Source organism: Callospermophilus lateralis, chromosome 14, assembly GCF_048772815.1.
Source record: "Callospermophilus lateralis isolate mCalLat2 chromosome 14, mCalLat2.hap1, whole genome shotgun sequence".
Taxonomy (NCBI): domain Eukaryota; kingdom Metazoa; phylum Chordata; class Mammalia; order Rodentia; family Sciuridae; genus Callospermophilus; species Callospermophilus lateralis.
In genome coordinates, this window is record NC_135318.1 from 38,207,008 (window position 1) to 38,234,823 (window position 27,816).

At 33.2% G+C, this 27,816-nt stretch overlaps 1 protein-coding gene across 6 annotated transcripts in view; it reads left to right on the forward strand.

Annotated features, from left to right (window-relative positions):
* The window catches only part of Foxn2 (forkhead box N2), a 52,714-nt gene that overhangs the window by 17,629 nt on the left and 7,269 nt on the right, over window positions 1-27,816 (forward strand). For all 6 annotated transcript variants that reach the window (XM_077105190.1, XM_076833111.2, XM_076833115.2 and 3 more), the window contains exons 2-4: window positions 9,031-9,581; window positions 21,516-21,622; window positions 24,330-24,394. In XM_077105190.1, the coding sequence (XP_076961305.1) occupies window positions 9,045-9,581; window positions 21,516-21,622; window positions 24,330-24,394 (709 nt within the window). In that variant the 5' untranslated portion in view covers window positions 9,031-9,044. The remainder of the gene's footprint in view (window positions 1-9,030; window positions 9,582-21,515; window positions 21,623-24,329; window positions 24,395-27,816) is intronic.

Consider the following 27,816-nt stretch of genomic DNA (forward strand, 5'->3'; position numbering starts at 1 on the left):
AAAAAATGTTCAGTTATGTATGGACTAAAACAGAGCCTGCAAGGAAACAAGGTAAAAAATTTTGAAAGTAAAATGATGGAAAAAGATGTACCAGGCAAATTTAATAGAAAGAAAGCTAGTCTATCATTTTAAATAGACTTTTAGACAAATAGAATCATTAGATACAAAAAGAATTGATACATAATGGTAAATGACAAAATTACAACTACCGTATATTTGACAAAGGTGCCAAAAGCATGCAATGGAGAAAGGATAGCATCTTCAACAAATGGTGCTGGGAATACTGGAAATTCATATGCAACAAAATGAAACTAAATCCCTTTCTCTCGCCATGCACAAAAGTTAACTCAAAGTGGATCAAGGAGCTTGATATCAAGCCAGAAACTCTGTGTCAGATAGAAAAAAAAGTTGGCTCAAATCTACATCTTGTGGGGTCGAGCTCCAAATTCTTTAATAGGACACCCACTCTTTTTAACAAGAGTTAAAAACAAGAATCAACAAATGGGACATACTCAAACTGAAAAGTTTTTTCTCAGCAAGAGAAACAATAAGGGAGGTAAATAGGGAGCCTGCATCCTGGGAACAAATTTTTACTCCTCACACTTCAGATAGAGCCCTAATATCCAGAGTATACAAAGAACTCAAAAAATTAAACAATAAGAAGACAAATAACCCAATCAACAAATGGGATAAGGACCTGAACAGACACTTCTCAGAGATGGATATACAATTAATCAACAAATACACAAAAAAATGCTCGCCATCTCTAGCAGTCGGAGAAATGTAAATTAAAACCACTCTAAGATACCATCTCACTCCAGTAAGAATGGCAGCCATTATGAAGTCAAACAAAACAAGTGCTGGCGAGGATGTGGGGGAAAGGGTACACTTATACATTGCTGGTGGGACTGCAAATTGGTGCAGCCAATCTGGAAAGCAGTATGGAGATTCCTTGGAAAGCTGGGAATGGAACCACCATTCGACCAAGCTATTCCCCTTCTCGGACTATTCCCCAAAGACCTAAAAAGAGCGTGCTATAGAGATACAGCTACATCGATGTTCATAGCAGCATAATTCACAATAGCTAGACTGTGGAACCAACCTAGATGCCCTTCAATAGATGAATGGATAAAAAAAATGTGGCATTTATACACAATGGAATATTACTCAGCACTAAAAAATAACAAAATCATGGCATTTGCAGGGAAATGGATGGCATTAGAGCAGATTATGCTAAGTGAAGCTAGCCAATCCTTAAAAACAAATGCCGAATGTCTTCTTTGATATAAGGAGGGCAACTCAAAACAGAGCAGGGAGGAAGAGCATGAGAAGAAGATTACCATTAAACAGGGATGAGAGATGGGAGGGAAAGGGAGAGAGAAGGGGAATTGCATGGAAATGGAAGGAGACCCTCATTGTTATACAAAATTATATATAAGAGGAGGTGAGGGGAAAGGGGGAAAAAAAACAAGAGAGAGAAATGAATTACAGTAGATGGGGTAGAGAGAGAAGAAGGGAGGGGAGGGGAGGGGGGATAGTAGGGGATAGGAAAGGCAGCAAAATACTAGTATGGCAGTATGTATAAATGTGGATGTGTAAACAATGTGATTCTGCAATCTGTACACGTGGTAAAAATGGGAGTTCATAGCCCACTTGAATCAAATGTATGAAATATGATATGTCAAGAGCATTGTAATGTTTTGAACAATAATTAAAAAAATGGTAAATGACTCATTTTGCCAGGAAAATATAGATTTGAATTTTTATGCAAATAATGATCATAATTATGAAATTAAAAAAGCAAAAATAAACCGATCTACAAGGGAAAATTGACAAAATTTCACCAGTATGGTGAGATTGTAATATATCTTACTCAATATTTGATAAAGAAGGCAGACCCCCCAAAACAAAAACAAAAACAAATCAGTAGGGATGTAGAAAATTTAAACAGTGCTTGATGTAAAAACTGCTTGTTGAAATTTAACAATCTTGATCCAATGAACATATATTTCATCTAGTCACCATAGAAATATCAACTGAATCATGAAGGGCAACCAAGTACTGATTTCAGAGATATATTATCTTGCAAACCATTGTAATACCAATTCAGTTGTTAAGAAATCAGTAACAAAAACCTTTTGAAGAAAAATAACATAGATTAAGACAATTTATTCTAAATAAGTTAGGATTGAAAGAAGAAATGTTTGTTTAGGGGAAAATGTCAGTCATCCCTCAAGCTCGCTTATGACAAACAAAACTGAGAAATGGACTAGATAAAGGCTTTGCCTTCTTGACATCCAGCGTGAGCATGTGCATGGATATTGAGGACCAGTGGTAGCTTGGTTCTCAACAGGAAGGGTGAGATTTTTAATAACTAGTGTTGGAATAATATATATCCATATATTTTCAAAGAATTGAATAAATGTGCATTTTTGGTGAATCGAAGACTAAAGGTGAAAGGCAAAAATTATGAAACAAACAGTGGACCATAAAGGAAAAGTTAATAAATTCTGCCATATGGAAGTTAAGAAATAGTCAAAAACTGCATGTGGTGGTGGATGCCTATAATCTAATCAACCTTGGAGGCTGAGGCAGGAGGATACCAAGTTCAAAGCCAGCTTCAGCAACTAAGTAAGGCCCTAAGCAACTTAAACCCTGTTTCAAGATTTTTAAAAGTAATAATAAAAAGAGTTGGGGATGTGGCTCCATGGTAAAGAACCCCTGGGTTCAATCTCCAGTACTAAAAAGAAAGATTTTAGTAAAAGGCAATCAGTAAAGACAGGCCATCTACTAGAGAAAGATATTTACATAACATAAAAATTAATATCCAAATATTGCAAGTAACTTTTCAAAAAGACAGTCCTATAGAAAAATGGGAATCAGGTCTGTACTGGTGGCACGTGCCTATAATCCAAGTGGCTTGGGAGGCTAAGACAGGAGGATCACAAGTTCAAAGCCAGCCTCATTAATTTAGCGAGGCACTAAGCAACACAGTGAGACCCTGTCTCTAAATAAAATACAAAAAAGGGCTGGGGATGTGGCTGAGTGGTTTAGTGCCTATAAGTTCAATCCCTGGTATTAAAAAAAGAAAGAAAGAAAGAAAGAAAGGAAAGAAAATAGGTATCAGTAAATAGTTCTTCTCTATCTCAAAATAAAAAGGACTGGGGATGCAATACAATGGTAAAATATTCCTGAGTTCAATCCCCAGTACCACCCCCCCCCCCCAAAATATTGAAGGGGTTTGGGAATGTAGCATGTGTGAAAAAGAAACTTTTCTTTATTTAGTCTTCAATGCAATGAGGTAAAGATATGGGAAAATAAGATAGGTTAATAAATGTGTGTGGCTAAATCAAAGATTTATGGTTAGTAGGTTCCTTTGCTCTTTGGGGTCAAAAGGCTGTCAATATAATTCACCTTATTCTCTGTATTGCAGCATGAATGTTTTAGATAATAAAATTCTGACTTAATTTCCTTTTTCATTTAGTCTCTGCAAAGTATTCCTCTTTGATCAGTGTTAATATCAACCAATGAGTGAATGTACCAGGGTTATTAAATTCTTCACTTCTGAATCTTTTTGTGAGAACAAAGTCTGTTCCTTCCTTAACTGTAGAAAATTGAAGGTCTTGACACAAATTTGCTTTCCTCAGTTATCTAGAACATTCATGTACTTTTTTGGTAGCCATGGCTTGGCTTTAGAAATTGGTTTCTTAGTAGTTGTATTAATTACTTGAATTAAGCTAATTATACTCTAAAAATTTTGGAGTATATTTTTCCAAGTCCTATATAATATTCTCCATTATATTTTCTTGGCCTTAAATAATTATTTTGAGTGATGTTTATTATATATATCAATTATATGTGGTTTGTTGAAGTACTGTTCTTAAACGATTAGAAAAAAGAAGTATTACATCACTAGCTCAGGTTTCCTTTTTGTTCTTTACACATTTTGTTTTATGAAGGAAACTGATCGTGCATATTATTAACACTCTGCTAGTGGAAAATTTTGGTTCATTTTAAGACATGGTTTCGCATAAAACTAGAATTTTCCAAATAACTAAAACTAAGTTTTCTTGATTTTTATTGTGAATATACTGTTTTGTAGCAATATTACATATTATCCTAAAAATACTGAAATTGTGCTTAATTGATGGATCAGCTCACCTAAAACACTGCAACTTTGTAACAGAATGTTAAGGAAAAAATACATTAGTAAGAATACTAAATATTTTAATACTACAGTCATTTTAGGATTAAAAAAAAAAAGGTGTGAAAGGATGGTTGAAGCTACAGCATTTAAGAGGCTAGGGTAAAATGCATAAAGATTTGGAGAAAAGCTCACTAAGCATTTCCAAGAAAGACCATGTGGCCAAGCTGTGCCAAGAGGAAGAACATGGGTTGAATGAGAATTGTGTACAGCACTGTATTTTCAGCAGCTTGATGCTTTCCATGGTGTTAACCTGTTTGGGGTTCAGCTGTTTTTATTTGGTTGTGCAAACAACAGGCTGAGGAAAAAAAAAAAAAAACAATAAACCAATGTTATTTTTGCATTATACTAAAATTATTGCCTTATTCACTGATGAACTAATTCATGTTAGAAAAAGGTTTTCTAATGAATAGATATAAATACATTAAAAAAACTGGAAAATAAAACAACAAAGAAAAGAGTTACCCAGTTAGTAACATAAGAAATCTTTAGTTTTTTTTTTTTTTAACAGTTTATATAAGTTTGAAAACTTGTCTTTTTTTTTTTTTTTTGGTACCAGGGATTGAACTCTTAACCACTAAGCCACATCCCCAGCCCTTTTTTGTATTTTATTTTGAGACAGGGTCTCACTGAGTTGCTTAGTGCCTGGCTAAATTCCTGAGGCTGGCTTTGAACTCCTGATTCTTTTTCCTCAGCCTCCAGAGCCACTGGGATTACAGGCGTGTGTCACCACACCCAGCTAGACAGTCATTTTTAATGGCTACTAAATATTAGATTGAATATATGTGTGCTTACCATTTCTCATTGTAGTTATTAATAGTTTTTCATCATCTTTAAAAATTCTGTGGACAATGAGGTTGGGTAAGGAAGGAAGAACAATGTGTGGGGAGAGGGAAAGGGGAATATTTTTTCCCTATGTGGGATTATATTATCAAAGTGACTGGAAAAGTTACTAGTCAAATAATGTAAAATTTTTAATGATTCTTAATAATATTGTCAGTTAACTTTTCCAAAATGGTCATAGGTCTGTGCCCCAAGTTGTACATTATGTATATTTTTAATTATTTGCAAAAATGAAGTTATTTATATTACTGATATCTGTGCTTAGTACATTCTAGACTGTGTTTAGTTCACTATATATAATATCACATTTCTGTTTTTCATTTTCTTGATCATTAGTGAACTTGAGTAATCCTAATGTATTTATTTGATGTTTAATATTTACTTAATTTGTAAGAGAAAGTCATATGTCTATCATTTGTGGACTTGCTGCTCTAAAAGTTAGTGTTCTACAGTGTTCAGAAAAGATAGTTTAGAAATGATTCTTTTTCTTCTTGAAAATAAAATGACAGTTCAGACTTAGTATACTAAGAGAATGTTAGCCTTTCAGTGTTCATACTTGATTTTAAAAATTTGTGTGGATCCACACTTTGTGTGACAATATTTGTTGGCATCATATTGCATTATTAAAGCAATAGAATTTTATTATAAACTTGTAATTTAGAATAATACCATATTTGCCACCATCTAAATTAGTTTCTGATGAGAATATTGAGCCAGTAGTTACTAAGAAGTCTGAGGATGTAGCTCAATGGTGGAGCACTTGCCTAGCATGCTTGAGTGCTTTGATTCCATATTGCTAAAAACATACTTTCCTTAACCCATTTTGTCCAGTTGTCCTAGGTGTGCAACACCTTTAAAACTTAAACTGACGGCTGGGGATGTGGCTCAAGCAGTAGCGTGCTTGCCTGGCACGCGAGCGGCCTGGGTTCTAGCCTCAGGACCACATACAAACAAAGATGTTGTGTCTGCCGAAAGCTAAAAAATAAATATTAAAATTCTCTCTCTCTCTCTCTCTTTAAAAAAAAAAAAAAAAAAAAACTTAAACTGAGCCAAAAACAAATAAACCCCAAAACACCTTTATGGTAACTTTGAAATAATATTTGAATATTTATTATATTCTCAGAATTGAAAAATTGAGACTTAATGGGTTAAGAGATTGGGTGCAACTCTAATGGACAAAAACTTGAACTCAGTTGGGTTATAATTTTGGCTTTATTTTTCATTAACTTTTGAACCTTAGGCAACTGGTTTATTTCACTTCCATTTTCTTATTCGTGACAATGAAGTTCTGGTTTTGGATTGTTACCATTTAGAAGGTTTCCTTCCATTTAAGAATTCATTTCTAAAATAAAATACTTTGTTGGGTGTGGTGGTGGGAGTGACCCCAGAGGCTGAGGCAGGAAGATTGTTTGAGGCAGCCTCAGCAATTTATTGACAACCTGTCTTAAAATTTTTAAAGGGCTGGAGCATCACTGGGTTCAACCCCCAGTTCTTGGGGCTGGGGTAAAGAATTATTTTATTTATTAATTATTTTTAATTGGACTCTGGATGCACTAAAGAGTTTTTAAAGGGAAGCAAGACTTTGAAATCAATGAATTCTTACCACATTAAGTCTCTGTTGTTATTAGAGACTTTGGTAAAAAGAATAATTCAGTGAGTTACAAGGAACATGAGGTCAGCTCTGAAATTTATTGTGAACATATATGTAGATTTTTGTATATGTATTGATTGAAATAAAAACTTAATTTGTTATAGTTTGATTTTTTTTTCCTTTTTACAGTGTCTTGATGTTTCAAGTCATAGAGAGATAGAAACTAGATATGAAGAGAATGCTGATAAGATTTTAATCTGCCTGGGTTTAAATTCTGATATTTCCATTTACTAGCCCCACAACTTTAAACAGTATGTTTAACCTTTCTGAGTCGTTTTTCTTGTCTATAAAAGATGATTATTAATATTATTATCAATTTTTTAGGGTTTAATTAATGATTAATTGAGCAATAGTATGTAGAGTGTTTGGCACAATGTGTGGCCTCAAAAATCTTAGCTGATGCTATTGCTAATTTAGATGTCCATCAGAATTCTGGTAGCTAGTAGCTACCAGTTTGAACAGTTTGCATAATTCTTGAAGTAACATGTCAGCTGTATTCCAAGCAAAATAAAACTCTGAAGGTACTTGTCCCTATTTTTTTCACTGCATTCAGAAATAAGGTCTTTTTATGAGGCATGGTGACGTGCCTATAATTCCAGCAGCTCTGGAGGCTGAAGCAGGAGGATTGCAAGTTCAAAGCCAGCCTCAGCAACTTATCAAGGCACTAAGCAACTCAGTGAGACCCTGTCTCTAAATAAAATCTAAAAATAAAAATAGGCTGGGGATGTGGCTAGGTAGTTGAATGCTCCTGAGGTCAATCCCAGGTACCAAAAAAGAAAAGAAAATGAAATAGCTAGTTAGTTCTATCACTTTCCTCTTTTTAGTTATCCCATGGTGTTATTTTTAATTTAAATGTGTTTTAAAAGCAAAACAAATCATTTGACAAAACAAATGAAAAAGGATAGTTTAGAAACAGCTTTTCCCCCTCTCTTGGTGGTAATACAGTGTATACCACTAGGGGAATGTCAGCACTTGTGATGGCAGAATGCAAAATTTATGTATGTATGTATGTACTGGGAATTGAACTGAGGGTATTTTTTTTTTTCTTTTTAGAGAGACAGAGGAAGAGAGAGAGAGAATTTTAATATTTATTTTTCTTAGTTTTCGGCGGACACAACATCTTTGTTTGTATGTGGTGCTGAGGATCGAACCCGGGCCGCATGCATGCCAGGCGAGCGGCCACATCCCCAGCCCAAGGGTATTTTATCACTGAGCTAAATCCCCAGTAATTTTTATTTTTAAAGACAAGGTCTCATTAAGTTGCTGAGATTCTAAGTTTATAAGACTGGCCTTGAACTTTAAATCCTCCTGTCTCAATCTATCAAGTCACCAGTATTACAGTCATACACCATTGTACCCAGCAGAATGCAAAATTTAAAATACTAGAGTTTATAAAGGACAATAAATTTATAGTAAATTCAATTTAGGTGATAAGGAATTTGGTGAATAGGAAATGTTGAACTCAAAAAGCAGAATAGTGGTTATGAATTACTTTTGGGGGTGTGAGGGAAGGTGGATAGAGAAAGCACAGATATTAGTCAACAGGTACAAAGTTTCAGTTACACAGGAAGAATAAGTTCTAGGCATCTATCACACAGCATGATGACTATGGTTAATAATAATAGCGTACCATATATTTCAGAATTGCCAAAACAGTAGATAAGTGTTTTTACTACAATGAATGTGAGCTGATAGATATGTTGATTAGCTTGATTTAATCCTACCATAGTATATACATGTACCATATCACATTGTACCTTCCAAATATATATATTTATAATTTTTCAATTAAAAAATTAAAAAGAAATAATTTTTAGTATGATGCTATAAAATATAATTAATGGTTAATATTCTTATAGTAAATATTTCAGATCTGATGAAAGCGTTTATTTGGAACTATCGTTTAAACAGTATTTTAATTTATTTTCATTATTTTATTTATGGTTTTAGGTGTGTGGGGTGGCTTCATGCCTGTAATCCCAAACTACTATGAAAACTGAGGCAGAAGGATTATAAGTTCCAGGCCAGTGTTGGCAATTTAGAGATTTCCTGTCTCAAAAATAAAAAAGGGTTGGGGTTGTAGGTAAGTGGTAGAGTGTTCCTGGCTTAAATCCCTAGTACCACAAGAAGAAAAAATTTACTTAACCATTGTTTCAAATAATATAAATCTGTTACTTATATAATAACTCTTTATTATATAAGTATTGTCTTAAATATTAGGAGGGATAATTATAAATTTTTTGATTTGTGAACATTTAAATCTCTATTTGCTTTTTCTAAAGTTTAAGAATGTCAGTATTACATTAACTGATCATTTTTTCCTTTGTTTCAGACCTATTAAAGTAAATGGGTCCAGTAATTGGAATGACTCCAGATAAGACAGCTGAAACCCCGGGAGCTGAAAAGGTTGCGGCACTAAGTCAGATTTATAAAATGGGAAGTTTGCCTGAAGCTGTTGATGCTGCCAGGCCAAAGGCCACTCTAGTAGGCAGTGAGTCCGCAGATGATGAGCTCACAAACTTGAACTGGCTTCATGAAAGTACTAATCTTCTAACAAACTTCAGCCTCGGAAGTGAGGGTCCTCCAATGGTTAGTCCATTGTATGACATAGAAGGAGATGATGTACCATCCTTTGGACCATCTTGCTACCAGAGCCCAGAACAAAAATCAACAACTTCAAAGCCCCCATACTCTTTTAGTCTTCTCATTTATATGGCTATTGAACACTCTCCAAATAAATGTTTGCCTGTCAAAGAAATTTATAGCTGGATTCTGGACCATTTTCCATATTTTGCTACTGCACCTACAGGCTGGAAGAATTCTGTTCGACATAATCTGTCCCTAAATAAGTGTTTTCAGAAAGTGGAAAGAAGCCATGGCAAGGTCAGTGTTTATGGAATTTATTTATTTGGTGGAGAAACTAACATGGAACTCTTAAAATATGGGACAATTAAGGGAGACAATGCCATATTGCTTCATTTTGAGGTTAATTATATCAATTCATCATTTGCTTTCATTTGAGATATTTAGGAGTTTTAAGTATTGATAGAAATCTAGCAGAATTATGTTCACTGTTTAGGTACCTGGATTGTTCTCTTAATTCTTAATTTCTGTGGTGTTTTTATACCTGTATCAGTATATATTGTTATTTATTGAATATGATAATCTGCCTTATAGTCAAAGGATAGACCATTTGCATTAATGTAAATGATAGCATTGGGTTGAAATCTTATACCCTGATATTTGTTTTGTGTTTATTTTATGTGTTCTTTTTAAAAGTTTGCTTTTGAAATGTGCTTTTTAAAAAAAGAATAGGTTTTCTGCAGGTAGAGAAGGTACGTAAGGGCGATAGTATATGTTTCTTGCAGCTTGGGGGAGTAGGCATATTCTCTGTGGGTGAGGAATGTAGGAGAGTGGGTGGAAAGATAGAATATGAAAGATGAATGTCACACTAAGTTGTTTGGACTCAGTTTTGATATCAAGCCCCAGATCATTTTGAGACAAAGGTATGATGAGGTTTTTCTTTATTTTACTTTTGTGAAGGTGTGAATGATAGAGTCAAGTTATCTTACACAACATCTGAATTCCCTACCAGAGGAAAGTTACAATTAGTACCATTCAAACAGGTAGTTTCAATAAACATGTGGGATTTGATCTGTTGGTAATCATTGCCTGGCTTATGTCTAAATCCATTGATTTCTTTTGTCTTTTCCAATATTAAACTGCATTATAGCATAAGATTAGCTTTAGAAATTATTTTTTTCCTTGATTTGTTTATATTCTACTTTGTTCATGTTTGCCTTGAATCCATCATTTTCTTCCATTCACCTTTTAAACTTTAGTGTTCATTCTTGTTTTTCCCATGTTTTCTTCAGTAATCTCATCAGTGTTTTCATATTTCACCAGGATTCTAGTGACTCCCAGTTTTCTCTTCTAAAGGCCAGAATTAAATTTGTAGCTAATTATTAGATTTAGAGATATCTCTACAGTTTATATAGAACCAAACTTAATTCCTTTCTTCAAAGGCTGGTTTAGGATTCTTTTTATTGATTGATTGACTTTTTAAAAATTTTTTGGTACTGGGGATTGAACCCAGGAGTGCTTAACCACTGAGCAACATCCCCAACCCTTTTTATTTTTATTTTGAGATGGTCTTGCCAAGTTGCTGAGGCAGGTTTTGAACTTGTAATCTTCCTGCCTCAGTCTCCCAAATTGCTGGGATTCTAAGCATGTATCACTGCTTATGGCTTTTTTCTTTTTCTTTTCTTTCCTTTTTTTTTTTTTTTTTCAGTTTAATATTCTAATCTAGAAACCTCAGTCATCTGGTATATCTGCCCTTCACTGTGCCTAGTTATTTGAATGTTAAATTTAGAAGGAATTTAGAAATTATCCTGATAAACATCTTAATTTCATAACCAGGGAAAATGAGATCCAGGTAGGTAAAGTTAATTGATCCTTGTCTGCAAAGCCATGGTTAGAGTCTAGAAAATTCAGTGTTTAGTAGCACCTATAAATACCCAAGAACCTCCTTTTTATTCTGATCATTGTTTTATAGTTTCTATAAACTATAACATCAGATCTCCCTCATTTTTCATCAGATTGAACTATTATATAAATATATATAAATTGAGGAGTTTGTATGAAAGAGAAAAATCAGATATTCCTAGACCCAGGTTTGACTTGACCTCTTAGCGCCTTTTTATTTCAGTTTTAGTAAATAATATATGGCATTAAATATAAATAAAAAGTCAGACTTTCCTTTTTTTTTTTTTTTTTTGGTACCTGGGATTGAACTTAAGGGCACTAAACCATTGAGTCACATCCCTAGCCCTCTTTTGTATTTTATTTAGAAACAGGGTCTCACTACATTGCTTAGGATCTCACTGGGTTTATAAGGCTGGGTTTCAAAGTTGTTATCCTTCTACCTCAGCCTCCCAAGTCACTGGGATTACAAGTGTGTGCCTCTGTGCCTGGCTTTAATGAATAATTTTATTTCATGTTATTTAATGGTGACCTGTGGACAGACATTTGTTTCTTTTCTTTCTCTCTCTCTTTTTTTTTTTTTTTGTAACAATGCTAACAGTGAAAATCTTGCATATACATTTTTGCTTGCTTGTCTCATTTCTTCCTAAAGCTAAATTTCTAGTCAAATTATTGCAGTGGTGAATATGCACATTAAAACTTTTGATACATAGTTAGAGATCTTTGTCCATTGGTATCTAATTCTTCCTTTGTCATATAAATTAAAACATTTTTAGCCTATTTGCTGGGTAAGTAAATTTGCTAATTACAACAGCAGCTACATTATGAAGTATATAACACACCAACAAGATCCATGTGCTTAAATGTTTTATTGTGCCATCTTAACTAAATATCTGTCAATGTATTGACTTTTTAGCAATAGCACTATTAGTACTAATAGTAGCAAATATTCATATAGTTAACTATGAGCTGTATAGTGTTTTAAATATCTTATATTTATTAACTCAACATGCAGAACAACTCTTTGAGGTAATAAGTGTTGTAATCATTCTTCTAAAAGTGAAGACATTTAAATAGAGAGTGTCATGTACTTTGCCCAGTTTCATATAACTGGTAAGTACAAGAGTTGGAATTTGAACCCAGATAGACTGAGATCAGAGTCTGTTTTCCAATATTCCTTTTTTTTTTTCTTTCCTTGTGTTTTTGGGGATATGGCTACATCCCAGCCCTTCTTCTTTTCTTTTTTTTAATTTGAGGGTAGGTATTGAGGATTGAACTCAGGAGCATTCAACCACTGAGCCACATCCCCAGCCTTATTTTGTATTTGTATTTTATTTAGAGACAGGGTCTCACTGAGTTCTTAGCACCTTGCCTTTGCTGAGGTTGGCTTTGAATTTGCAACCCTCCTGCCTCAGCCTCCAAGCTGCTGGGATTACAGGCACGTGCCACGGTACCCAGCCCCAGCTCTTTTTATTTTGAGACAAGGTTTGCTAAGTTGCTGAGGCCAGTCTCAAATTTGTGATCCTCCAGCATCAGTCTCTGGAGCTGCTGGGATTACAGGAATGAGCCACCATGGCCAGTTTGGAGTGTTGACCATTATACTATACAAACATAGAGGATCAAAAAAGAAAAAAAGTTGTTCTTTTAAAAGGTCTAACTAAATTGTTAACTTCTGCCAAAACTGAAAAAGAATAAAAGCAAAAGTTAGAGATAAAGAATAGTAGGAATGCAAAGAGAATGACAAGTTTAGATACGTAATGAAGTTAATAAAAGCAAGGAAAATACAACTTTTCAAAACTAAAGGAAAAGTAGAAAATATAAATCATCCTTTAATAAATAAAATTAAACAAAACTCTTCCCTCTCCTTCAAAGAACTCATCAAAACCAGATTTTTTTATATTGTTACCCCACCCCATACCCCCGTGGTACTAGGGATTAGGGGCACTCAGTTCCACTGAGTTACACCCCTCACCATTAAAATTTTTTTTTTTTTTTTTCTTTGAGGATCAGATTGAGTTGCCCAGGCTGGCCTCATATTTGCCTTCCTCCTGCATAGCCTCCTAGGTAGCTGGAATTACAGCTGTGCTCCACTACCCCTGGTACCAAATGGTCTTATAGCTAAGTTTTGTCCCACAATGACAGAACAAAGAGTTCCAGTCTTGACTCTTCAAATGATAATGAACTGAGTTAATTTTGATAACAAAATTCAATATAGACTATAAAACTGGAAGATCACCAGCTAGTCTTCTTCATGAATATAAATGTAAGAATCCTAAGCAAAATGTTAAGAAACAGAATCTAGCAATGCATGTACAAGATAATATCATTCCCAGACTGATTTATACCAGGAATGTGAAGTTGGTTTAATAGCAGAAATTCAGATTAAAAGAGAAAAATCATATGGTCATCATTGTGGATGTAAAATTTAACAGGGTTACTCAATACAAAATCAACATCTAAGAACTCAGTTGTAGGGGCTGGGGAGATATCCCATTTGGTAGAGTGCTTGCTTTGCACAAGGCCATGGGTTCAATCCCCAGCACTACAAAAAAATAAAATAATTAAAACTCAGTTGTATTAACAGTAGTCAGAAAATGAAAGAATTTTAAAGTTGGTGTTTGTAATAGCACTAAATAAGAATAACTAACAAAAGATGTACAAGACTTTTATAGAGACAGAAAATTAAAGTAAATGAAGAAAGATGCTATATGAAAAGAAGGCAGTTCTTCCCTAATTGATCTTAGATTCACTGTAGTTCTAATCAATTTCAAGAGGGGTTTGGGGGGAGAGGAATGGAAGGCTGGAAAACTAGTATAATAACAAGCTGATTCTAAAATTTATATGGAAGTACAAAGAATTATCAACACACTTGTGAAGATGAACAAGATGGAATGGCAGCTAGCCTTAAATAAATTGCAAGAGTTAATATGAAGTTAGGATATTCAAGACAGGCCAGTGGAGTAGAATAGAGAGCTAGAAATAAATCATTGCATATATGAATGCTCGTTAAGTATACATCTTGCTTTTCTGTTTTCAAAATTTATAAGGTAGACACAGCTTTTTTCCTAACATAATTATTTAAAACTCCATATTTTTATAGGAGCAACTGCATACCAACAAGTTGTATTCTGTATTATATTATCATTCATTCTAAATACTTTCTACTTTATATTGCTTTCCTCTTTATCCATAAGTTTTTGTTGTTGTTGTTCTATTTAGATGTACATGACAGTAGAGTGTATTTTGACATGTATACATGGAGTATAACTTATTTTAATTAGTATCCCATTCTTGTTGTTGTACATGATATGGAGTTTCACTGGTGGGAGTTTTCATATATGAACATAGAAAAGTTATGTCCAATTCATTCCACTGTCTTTCCTATTCCCATCCCTTCTCTCTTCCCTTCATGTCTAATCCACTGAACTTCTATTCTTCCCTCCCCCTGACCCTTGTTGTATGTTAGCATCTGCATAGCAGAGAGAATATCCAACCTTTGGTTTTTTGGTGATTGGCTTATTTATTTTAGCATGGTAGTCTCCAGATCCATCCATTTACTGGCCAAAGTCATAAACTCATTCTTTTTTATGGCTGAGTAACAGTCCATTTTGCATATATATACCACATTTTCTTTATCCACTCATCTGTTGAAGAACACCTAGGTTGGTTCCATAGCTTAGCTATTGTGCTATAAACATTGGTGTGCATATATACGTTGTTAAGAAATATTTTAAACAGTTTTAAATGAATAGTTTTTTGAGGCATTTTTTTGCTATTCTTTCTAAGCATTGTAATGATATTTATGATATTATCAGTTATCTATTGCTGTGTAACAGATTACCCATAAAATAAGTGACTTAAAACAACAAACATTAATTGTCTAGTTGGCTATGACAGATATTGATTCTTGAAATCTATTGAAGTTTCCTTTATGGCCTAGAATATAGTTGGTTTTCATAAATATTCCATGTATAATGGAGAATGTACATTTTTCAAGTTTGATTGTTATGATCTATGATTGTATGTTAATCATATTCAATTAATTTATCTTAATTACCTCCTGACAGACCCTATCTCTGAATATAGTCACATTGGAGGGAGAAAAGCTGACCCAATTTAGTTCATAACATCTGCCTAGCCTTCCTTTTGACTTCTTTTGAATAGATTCCCTTCACTTCTTAAGTCATTCCATTGTTTTTCATTATGACTTTGGGAATGTTAACACTTGCCTTATTTAACACTACATAATTCACTATTATTTTTATATAGCTGGGTTCAATCCTCAGTATCACATAAAAAATAAATAAGTGAAAATAAAGGTATTGTGTCCATCTACAATTAAAATTTTTAAAAAATTACTTTTATTTTGCTCTCAAAGGATAGTTTAATTATGAATATGCATTCATGGTATAATTGCTTTATTCTTAATAGTAATTTGTCTTTTTTCTTTCAATAATGTCTGAAGAATTTCAACCCATTGTTTCTTTGAACACAATGTCTTTATCATTCTATTATCTAGAACCATGTTTAGGTTATGTTAAACCTTTTCACTGTATCTTTTTAAAAAAAATCTTTCTGAGTTTTGTGTTAGTTTTTTGCTCAATCTTGTTCACCTGTTCTTTCCTTAGTTATGTCTAATATGTTGTTTACCCTATCCATTGAGCTTCTAATTTTAGTTAATTTATCTTTTATTTGTAGTACTTCTCTTTGGTTCTTTTTCAAATCTGATTGTTTTTAATAGTGTCTTCTTGATTATATTCAAACTTATCCTTCAATTTTGAAAAATATTTCATATTATTTTATCACCATAATCCTAATGTCTGTACCCATTCAGGTAGGCATCTGTTGTTTCTGTTGTCTCTGCTTGGTCTCATGGTCTTTCTGTCCTATGAGATATCAACATGGAAGATCATGTTCATCATATTATAACAGATACCTCTAGGACAAAGCAAGCGTCAGACACTTAAAATTCCTGATTTCTCTTTATTTTTGGCTTTTTTTACTCCCTTTCCTGCAAACCTAGTGATATAATTAAAATCTTTTAAAAATTATTTTTCATGATTTTAGATTTTTTGCTAGGGAGTCCATCATATTGTTTATTCTATCATATAAACAGAATCATAGTTTCCAGATCTGTTATCAAAAATCATACAATCTAGGGAAATAAGCTATAGCATTAGACAAAAAAAAAGTGAAGAAAAAATATAGAAGAAGAAATCATTTTTAAATATATTTTTAAAAACCAGAAGTTCAACAGCAACCAAAGTACTCACTGTCTCTCTCTTGCTAGATTAGGAACATTTTCTTTGAGGATAAGATCCATGTTCTCATTTTTATGCCTTTAGCATGTAACGTCAAGCTTAATGCACAGGAGGGCTCAGTTAACGTATGTATAATTTAGTAGAATGTATGAGTAAGTGCATTATGTGAGATTCCTAGATGGGGTTAATGGGAGATGTCTGGTATTTCATAATAGACATAGCAGTCTGTCTGCCTTTCACGACTTAAATTTTAAGGACTATTGTAATATTTTCCTTTTCCAAGTTTCTAGCAATATTCTAATTGCAATATGAGGTCTACCTAATTTCCGACTAGATTAAAAATTTTGCTTTTTCTTTTTCCTTTTACAAAATCAATTTTAGAATATGCTACTGGGTAAAAATGGTTTCTCTATATAAAATATATATAGTAAAATGTTTTTAAAAACTTGCTGTGGTAATTTTAAAACACTTACCATGGTAAAAAAAAAAAATCAATTTTCTAAGGGAAAGGATTTTCTTGTAATAGTGGATTGTAGGGGAGAGGAAGTTAGAGATTAGTGTACATTTTATTTTAGTGTTAGAAATTTTGGATATGTACTTTACAAAGTGCACCGTTAAATTTTGTTATTGAATTATATTGCTTAATTCTTTTCTATTTTTGAAACTGTTGTATTTACACTTATGGCAGGTAATTGTTTATGCCAGGCATGGTTAACTCATGCCTGTAATCCCAGCTACTGGGAAGTCTGAGGCAGGAAGATTGAAAGTTCAAGATCAGCTTGGGCAACTTAGTGAGACCCTATTTCAAAAAAGAGCCGGGGAGTATAGCTCCTTGTTAGAGCATTTGATTGGTATGTGCGAGGGCCCTAGGTTTAATCTCTAGTAACTCCCCCACCCCATTAAGTACTAGGTATTTAAAATTGAAAATAAGGGATTGGAATAAAGGTTATACAGTGAGATTAAAGAGCTAAATTTGAAGGTCATAAGCATTGAGGAGAATCTAGGAAAGGTGTGGTGTAAAGGAAACCAAGGAAGGTATTTTAAGTATGAATGACCAACAGTGTTCAGTGTTGCAGAAGCCTTAAATGATTGGCTAAGAAGAGACAAGTTAGCAACCAAAAAATTAGGAATACACACATACACACACACATAATGGTATTTAACAGTTGGCTGGGGGTCAGAGGTTTAGTTTTTCCAGATTTCTGTGGTAAAAATATTTTTATTATGGCTAATTTTAAGCTACCAACATCTTGTCATTAGATCTGGAGTAGAGAAGAGATGTTTACAACCAGCAGTGTACCACTGCATATAAGAAATTCATGTTATTCAATAAAGAAAAGGAAAACCTAATCTAAATACGGGCAAGAATATGAACAGGCAGTTCACAGAGGGGAAATATGAATGGTCAATATATATGCAAAGATGTTCATTTTACTAGTAAGTAGGGACATACAAATAAAAAATATAACACTAACAACAACAAAACCTTTGTTTTTATCCATTAGAATGCTGAAGTGTCTGATAATATCAAATTAGGTGAGGACATGGAGGGAAATAGTGATAGTCTCACATTGACAGGAGTGTAAATTAGTGTAACTGTTCTTGAGGGCATCCTGGCAGTAGTTATTAAAATTGGAAATGTGCTTTCCTTCGACCTAGCAAATCAGATTCTAATTTCTCCTTTGGGGTGGTATTCTTACTTGCACACAAGAAGATGAATATATTCATTATGGTATTATTTGTAATAAAATTTACAAAACAATATATCCAGTGGTAATATTTGGTTGTGCTAAAAAAACAACCTAGTCCTGTGTACATTATTTATATAATCTGAGCATTTTTTTGAGTGTTTAGAGAAAGAAAGGAATTCAGGAAGTAAGAAGTAGAGAATGGGAGGGATACATTTGCCCACAGTATGGGTAGTTTGATCAAGAAAAGGAAGAGAAATCTTACAATTAAAAAAAAAAAGGATAAATATAGAAATTATAACATTGGAACAAAAATTGGAAAGCTATCACAAGTCAGGGTAGGAGAGAAGGAATTTATAGATGATGGTGTTCCTAAAAATCAATAGATCGCTTTGTTTAAAAAAAAAAAGAGAGAGAGAGATACATTCATTGAGAATGGGGAATGCATATGGTTTTTTAAAAAATTCATGAATTCTGTTTTGAGTTAGTATCTCAAACTAACAGGTTTTTTTTTTCCTAATCCATGGAAGACAAGTAGGTTATTCTTTCTTCCCTTAAATGTTGAAATTGAATTTGGAAATCTTTTTTTTTTTTTTTTTTTTAAATATTTATTTTTTAGTTTTCGGCGGACATAACATCTTTGTTTGTATGTGGCACTGAGGATCGAACCTGGGCCACACGCATGCCAGGCGAGCGCACTACCTCTTGAGCCACATCCCCAGCCCTGAATTTGGAAATCTTGACAGCACTTTTCTGATAATTAACTGTTATCTAGAGATAGTAGTCCCTAAAGGAAGGCAAGATGGTAAGGTCTAAACAAACCAAAGTGATCATACTCAACCATCTGATAAAAGTGCTTGATTAGACTTTTTCTCATATCATCAATGCCATAGTTAGTTTGCCAAAAAACAGATCTAATTAGTTTGTGTTCTGTCTCAGAACTTTAAAATCACAAAAGATAGACATGTTAGTGTTTTGGTTTGGTTTAATTTGGGTTTTATATGTTAAACATTCACATTTAAATAATATATTGGTTTTTCTAAAAATTTATAAAGCCAAACTAAAACATTATAACTGAGATTTTAGTTCAGAAACATGGAATTAAAATTTTGCCTTGTTTGTCAATCACTTAATTCTTTTTAGTTCAGTACTTATAAAAACCACTGAAGAGATAGACAGGGAAGAACATAAAAACATTTCAGGAATAGTAAACATTGCATGTTCTCTCAATTTATTCTTTAAATTTTCCATTAAGATAAACTGTATTAAGTTCAGTTTTTGATATACTTCTCATTTCTTCAGAAACTTTAGTGGTTTTCTACCAAATAAGTCCAGAAGCCTTAGAGTTCCAGTATGCAAAACAGTAAATGAGAGAATGCATATTTCCTGTTTCCATTGCACAAAAGATTATTTTTTTATAGACAAATTTAGTTTAAAAGCAGTACTTAACTTTCAAGGCTCTTGTGTTCCATCATCCAAGCACAATAATATAGAATCAAAAATTTTAAGTGAGAGTTAGTTAAAAATTAGTTGCTTTTTGTACAAAGACTCCAAAACATAGATTAGCAAATACATAGTTTTATTTTGTTAGTGATAGTTCATGAACAGAACCAGTGAGAGGAAATGCTGCCATGGTAACATAAGCCAGACTGTTTTTTGCAGCAGTACTCAGGATACTTTACTGCCCTGAAACTGCAAGTTTTTAGTACTAGATCTTGCAATTTGCTATTTCAAGGAAATAGTAATTCTACTGTGATAAAAACAATTTGCAGTACTCTTACAATAGAATTTGAAAAGTAGACTTGAACTAAATTGTTTCTAGGAGTGGAAAACCTAGGTAGAATATGGCTAAAATTATTAAAAGAATTGTTTCATTCAGTGTATGAAAAATAATGCCTGCATATCTTTCTTTCTCTTTTTCTTTTTTTTTTTTTTTTCTTTTTTTGAGGCAGTGTCTCCCTATCTTGCCTAGGCTGGTCTCAAACTCTTTGGGTTCAAGTGATCTTCCTACCGATCTCCTAAGTATGTAGAACTATAGGCACCTACCACTTTCTTCTTCTTCTTCTTTCTTCTTTCTTCTTTCTTCTTTCTTCTTCAATTGAATTGGCTCTGGGACAAAGAGTATTATAGTTGTTAACATTTCAAAGTTTTATTTCCCTTCCTTAAAGCATATTTATCATTTGGTTCACATGACCAAATATATATCTAAATTTCATCACTTAATCCAAAAAACATTTGTAAAACTTAATTTTTAGACCAAAAATCATAATGTTGAATACTTCCTTGGTATAATTTATGTGATATCTTGCTACTAAATACCAGAAAGATTGATCTGATAATCTAATACATTCTTCCTATATGACAGTGTGATAGGATATCTATAATTTTTCTTTTCCTTTACATTTAAATTGCTGGGATGTTTAAAAATGCCTTACACTCAATTGTTGTATCTTTTCACAGATAGGAGTTTTTTTGTTTTCCTTTCTAAATTTTTTTTATCCCTATTTATTATCTAACTTGTGTCTCATGGTCAGAATTAATTTATTTTTGTTCTTATTAAACTCTCAATATTCAATAAACCTTTCTATGTGCCAAGTTTGGAATAACCTACTTATTTTGCAGCTGTGTCATCTACATATAAATTACCTTTTTTGAATCTCATCCCACCTTAGTGAAGTGGCCTGGATTGGTGTTTTGTTTGTGGATAAAATGTGATGAGAGGTCTAATTCTCAGAGATTAAAATATTTGTCCAGTGTCACATAGCCAGTCAATAAGCAAAGATTGGGATCTCAGTCTTTGTTTTGTGTTTTATGTTTGTTTTCTTATTCTGACGATTGGGCTAGAATCCAAGGCTCACACAAACAAGCACTCTATCACTGAGCTACACTCCAGCTCTTAGTTTCTCAGTTTTTAAATTTATGGAACTATGGTTTTTTTATTATGCCATTATTCTGTAAAAATTATGTCATAAGTACTCCTGTAATCCCAGCAACTCTGGAGGCTGAAGCAGAAAGATCACAAGTTCAAGGCCAGCCTCATCAACTTAGCAAGGCCCTAATGCAACTTAGGGAGACCCTGTCTCAAAATAGAAAATAAAAAGGGATGAGAATGTGGCTCAGTTGTTTGTGCCCCTGGCTTCAACCCACAGTACAAAAACACAACCAAACAGAAAATTAGTTTGAACTTCTCTAGTATTGTGAGTTGGAGGAAATTTTGTACATCACATGGGTACTACAATCAGGCATAGCTAATTCACTTCAACTTTTGTATTGTACTCAAAAGATACTGGAGGGTTCCCCTCCACAACATTTATTAAAAACATTCTGACACTGATTGTGTATGTTTAAAAATTCCATGTTACTAATTCATGTGCATTTTTTTGTAGGTTAATGGCAAAGGTTCCTTATGGTGTGTTGATCCAGAATATAAACCCAATCTTATGCAGGCACTGAAGAAGCAACCTTTTTCCTCAGAGCCTCGTAACTGTCAGTGGTGAGTTAGATGGTTTTATTGTGTGAGTTGGAGAAACTTAACAAAGTTGTGCGACTTTTTAGTTGTATAGAGAGGTATCTGTGTATGACATTAACCTAAAGCATTTATGTTTACTTATGGTTGAATTGGTGTCTAGGAAATAAGAAATTGGATAATTGAGAACAAATAAATTATTAGAAATATAGTCAGTATAATATATGATGAGTAAATGCTAAAGAAAGTTATAGTTTTAGTCACAGAAAGGTTAAATCATTTTAATTGTTTGCAATACTACTCAGACCATAGGAAAGTGAAAGTATATTTTAAAATTTTAAATAAGACTATAAACAGTTTGTCATTATAACATTTTTATATACATTTTTAGAGTTCCTATTTTATTTTTTTCCTCTTTAATAGCACTTTCAATATTTAAAATTTTGTTCTAAAAGTTTAAACAGCAAGTAGAATACTTTTTTGAAGGCTCCCCCTTCCTCGTAAAAGTAATTATAATATATTTCCCTTGGCTTTTATTTTTAAACCCAATTATGACAAGTACTGTGACACACATCTATAATCCTAGCTACTCTGGAGATGAGGCAGGAGGATGGCAAATTTGAGGACAGCCTGGGCAATTTATCAAGACCTTTACAAAATGGAAAAGGGCTGAGGATGTAGCTCATTATAGAGCAGCCCTGTACTTAATGCCCAGTATTACAAGAAAAACAAATAGTAAACCCAGCTACTCCTATGGATTTTTTTCTAGCTTTCTCTTTTTAAGTTAGATCTGAAAATAATGTGAACTCCTTAAATACTTTTAGTGGTAGTCTGTGATGCTTAACTTGTATTTTGAAAACTTTAAAAAGGTTTTTTAATAGGGGCTGGGGATGTGGCTCAACCGGTAGCACGCTCACCTGGCATGCGTGGGGTGCTGGGTTCGATCCTCAGCACCATATAAAAGTAAAATAAAGATGTTGTGTCCACCGAAAACTAAAAAATAAATATTAAAAAATTCTAAAAAAAGGTTTTTAATAATATAATAAATGAAAAATTTCAAACACATGTAAGGGAGTACATTATAATGAACTCTGAGATGCAACAGTTACTAATATTCATATAATGGTTCATTTGAATTCTTAAGGTATTATTAGATATAGAAGAATGGTTATAATTGAATACTGTAAAAAACTAGGAAAACTAGAATTGAAATGCTAATAATATGCACACCAGTTGAGATTTTAAGTTTTTACCATATTGGAAGATTAGATGGATCATTCTTTAAAAAAACTACGGAGTGATTTCTCCTTGTGAAGTAAAACCTAGAAAAGAAGTTATCCGTACTTGTATCTTCATCTGGGAGTTATTTTCTTCGGTATTTAGTTAATGTTGGTGTTTATGAGGTGTTTTAGTTAAGTTATACATTAGAAACTAGTGAAAAGTTCTAGTTGATATTCACTTGTGTGTTTTATTTAACTGTGCTTTTTTTTTTTTTTTTAAGAGAGAGATTTTTTTTTAATATTTATTTTTTAGTTTTCTGCGAACACAACATATTTGTTTGTTTGTATGCGGTGCTGAGGATTGAACCCCGACCGCACGCATGCCAGGCAAGCACGCTACTGCTTGAGCCACATCCCCAGCCCTAACTGTGCTTTTTAAAAATACGAATAAGTGGGAGAATTGGCACTATTTTTTTGTAAACCATCACAAATGCATTTTACTGGGCCTTTGATATGTTGCATTTTCATGTTTATGTTTTTTAGCATTATCATAAGTGTAGATGTTAAACAAAGGTTTTGTGATTTAAAAATAGATTAACTGACAGCAAAGAGATTACAAATCTTTAAAACCTTAATGTAAAATGGAATATTTTCTCCCTTTTTGGTTCATCTGACAGACTTTTGTATAGCCCTCTCATGTTATAATTTACAAATCTGAGAAAGGATGGATAAGATGCAATGTATGTAAAAACTGATTAGGAGGGAAATAAACTTTTCATTCCATTAACAAAACAGATTATTTTGTACTGGCAAAAAGTCCAAAGAACAGAAGATGTTTTTCCCAAAAAATATTTTAATTTATGGAATGGGAGGTAGGGGTGGAAACCCACCTGTGTACGTCTTTCTCCACAAAGAAAGTTTAATTTGATATTGATAATTCTTAATAAAATCAGGAACTTAACTGGTATCATTAGTCTTCATTAAACACTAGTTTTTTAAATGCTTTGATTTCTGTGGTAATAACTATGTTAATACTATATCAAACATATACATATATGTAAAAAATGCATATAATATAAAACCAATAACTATTACTGTTGCAGGCATTTAAAAAATATATTTTTAGTTGTAATTGGACATAATAACCTTATTTATTTGTTTACTTGTTTATTTGTTTGTTTGATGTAGTGCTGGGCAAGTGCTTTACCACTGAGTCACAACCCCAGCCCTGTTCCAGGCATTTTAAATGTATTGTTCTTATTTAATTTGCCCAACAACTGTGTGTAATTAATTATTTGGCCTGAGAGCACCCAAATAATTGTGATTTAATATTGGTCGAGTGCCAATATTGGTAGTATGTACTTTATGCTCTGGCCGACTCTTCCTAAATTGAGTATTAGTAGCAAAATTACAAGGTAAAAACAGTCTGTTTTTTATGGTACATATCAGTTCTATTTGTGACTAACTTATGAATAGCAAAATAAATTAAGCATGTTTGTGTCTTTATTTTTCAGTGGTTCTTTATCACCTCATTACCTAAGCTCTGTTTTCAAGCAGAACCAGGTGCGAACCCTCAAAGGTAAGTGTAAAGATCAGTCTTTTAAATTAAAAAAAAAAAAATTAAAAAAGTTAAAATTCAGGATTTTTTTCTGATTATAAATTATATGTTGGGGCTGGGGATGTGGCTCAAGCGGTAGCGCGCTCGCCTGGCGTGCGTGCGGCCGGGGTTCGATCCTCAGCACCACATAACAAACAAAGATTTTGTGTCCGCCGAAAACCAAAAAATAAATAATAAATAATTCTCGCTCTCTCTTTCTCTCTCTCTCTTTAAATAAATAAATAAACAAACAAATAAATAAATAAATAAATTATATGTTTATTGTAGAAGTTTCATTAATTAAAACACATAAAAGAGAAGGTAAACGCCACCCTTTATTCTATTGTTAACATTTTGATATAATTCCTTTGGTCTTTTATATATGTTATGTGTGTGTATACACACATATACACACACATTTTTTTCCTCCTAACAGTGCACTTGATGTGTGTATAGTTTTAAGTCCTTTTTTCATTTACCTTTTTTTTTTTTTTAGAATTAGTTGGACACAATACCTTTATTTTATTTTATGTAGTGCTTATTTTACCCAGGGCCTTGCACCTGCTAAACAAGTGTTCTAGTGCTGAGCCACAATCCCAGCCCTCATTTACTTTTATATGTATTTTTCTTTGAAAATTGGATTTAGTTTCTAGTAATATCTTCAATAAAGTTATCTTTATCTGTTTTTTGTGCATTTAATTACCTAAGGATGGCTTTACATTTATAAAATGGTTGGGGGAAAAAATCAAAATAACAATGTTGTTTCAAAGCATGCAAAATTTGCTGTAACAGCAGAGTTAAGTAGTTGCAAAAGAGACCTATTATTTCCTTGGTTTTTCCTCCTTGGTTATGCTTTATGCAAAGCATAAAGTATTTACTTTCTGACTCTTTACTGAAGAAGTTTACCATTCCCTGGATTAGAATATAGTTCAGAATATTTCTCTAATAGGTTATTTAAATGTGAAGAGTTTTAGTTGAGCAAGCTAAGTTAACTTTTAAAATTTTTTTATTAATTATTAAAAACAAATTAAAAATTTGAATAAGGGATTTGCTTTCCTTCTCATAATTAATGTTATAGATTAGTAGTTTATTAAAATAGGTTTTTCTAACATTGTTGCTTTGATGCCTAGAGACATTTCCATGACCTTTGAAAATAAAATTCTCAGACTAAAGCCTTTCTGTGTAACAGACATTTTTGGCTCTTTCAAATGATATACTAAGCTGAACCTCAGTAGTGTTGTACTGATGTCTGTAAAAATATGGGAGGGAAAGAGTGAAAAAGCTTTAGAGAATTCTGCAAGAAGTCTGCAAGTGGATAGGGAATTGGTTTTGGATAATGTTCTTCCTTTGCATAAGGCAGGTTTCGGTTTTCTTTTACTTTGTGGGTAAATGTGGTTGCTCTTTACATTTAGATACTGCTGAAACTGCTTTATCTTTTTATTGCCTCAATAAATGCTGACCCTTTGCTCTTAAGCTCAGTTCACAGATACATGTTGAGAACATATTCTTTGTGGATTCTTGGGCTTACTTAACATCTCTTCTTATACTTGTTCTATTCCATCTAAATTCAGTTTCTTCCTTTGGGGAGTAGACAGTTTCACGAGTTTCTCTTAAGTTTTAGCTATAGTTTTTCATAACAATAAGTAGGTATTTCTTCTTTATCTGATGACTTACACATAGTATTCATCACCTCTCCAGTACTGCTAACCTTCCTTCCTTCCTTTTTTATATTCAGAAGTCTTGGGCCTGGTCCCCTAATTATAATTAACTAGGTGCAGAAGTTGGTATTCTAGGTTTTAAAACAACTGCGGGTCCATTCTGGAATAGAATAGTAAAGTCTCACAGGTTTTAAAGAGAAAAACAGAAGACCCTGCAAAAACTTAATAAAATTTATATCTCAAATTGGATGCTTTAGGATATTCATAGATTTTTGAGAAAATTTGCTCCTCTTCCTCTCTTTATATTATTTCTAGAGAGAAGATTGAATTTTCATAACAAGTAATTATTGATCTCCTATGTCTTGCCAGGCATTGAAGAAGATGCTTTGGGATATGCAGAGATGAGAGAGACTGGCTGTTCTTAGAAAGCATACAGATTAATTAGAAAAGGTTGACTAGATTTATACAGAGTACACTGTGGAGAAAGGTAACGAGTGGCAAATTAAACTTAGAGGTAGGGCAGGAATGGTCTCTTAGCAAAGAAAGTGTAAGACTTCGACCAGGCCTCAAAAGTTGGGCAGATACTTAACTTCCATGAATAGAGGTTTGGAGGAGGGCATGCCAACTTGACAGAATCATAGCAATAGAGAAAGTGGTCTGGCAGTTGCTGAAAATCGATCTGGCAGATTGATTGGTGTGACTGAAGCCTAGGAGAGGACAAGGTAGATGTGGTCTTTTAGCATGGGCAAAAAGCAAAGGAGGCAGAAGTTTTAAGAGCTTTTTTTAACAGGATGAAGAGTTTGAACTTCTAATAGTAAGGATTCTGTGACTTACTGTTATGCTTTGCATGCATTATCTCATTCATTCCCTGCAACCATCCTTTAAGGTATTCTTACCCCTTAATTACAAATTAGGAAACTAAATTTTGGAGAGGTTGACTAACTTTTTCAAGGTCACACAAACTAATAAATGACAGAGGGATTCAGGTCCAGGAATTCTCACTTCAAAGCTTGCACCTCCTACCAGATATGACCCATTGGAGGAGCTGCTGAAGAGCTTTAAATAATGAAGATGACATTACCCATTTTGTGGTTTTATAAAGATCACTTTAGTATTACTGCAATATTACCTTATACATTCATCTCTCACTTCATAGAATCATCTTTTCTGATCATTACATTGTAACTAACATTAAACATTTAAGATTAATGGAGGTTAGGTTTAGGAATTCTAGAACCACTATCAGCCAAAACTGATATAGCACTTTGTTTGAAGTAGAGTTGTCTTTTGTTCAACTTGCTAACTTTATGTGCCAATATCTATATTACAGTGTTGTTATAATAGGTAGCGGGAAATACAGGACTTTCACACTGATATAGCAAAACAGAACTTTTTGGTCAAGATTTTGGCTTGGCGTGGGTTTGGGTAAATTCATCTGTTTTAGAATATTACTGAGCTGTGCTGTGGTACTGTTTTAGGCACAGGGTACCTCAGTAAACAAAACATAAAAATGGAACTCATATTCTGGTTAGTAAATTTTAGAAACACCTAGTATACTACAAATAAATATAAAATTGAGGCAGTTGGAAATGATGTTAGGGGGTCAGCACAAATTGAAATTCAAATTTAATGTTGAAAATTAGCATAATTTCTGTCTTAACCTGAGTCCAGACCAAACCAATGGACCAAACAGCTTAAAGCTTTGGTAGTTTATTTAAATTGCTGTCTTACTGAAAGAGACAGCCT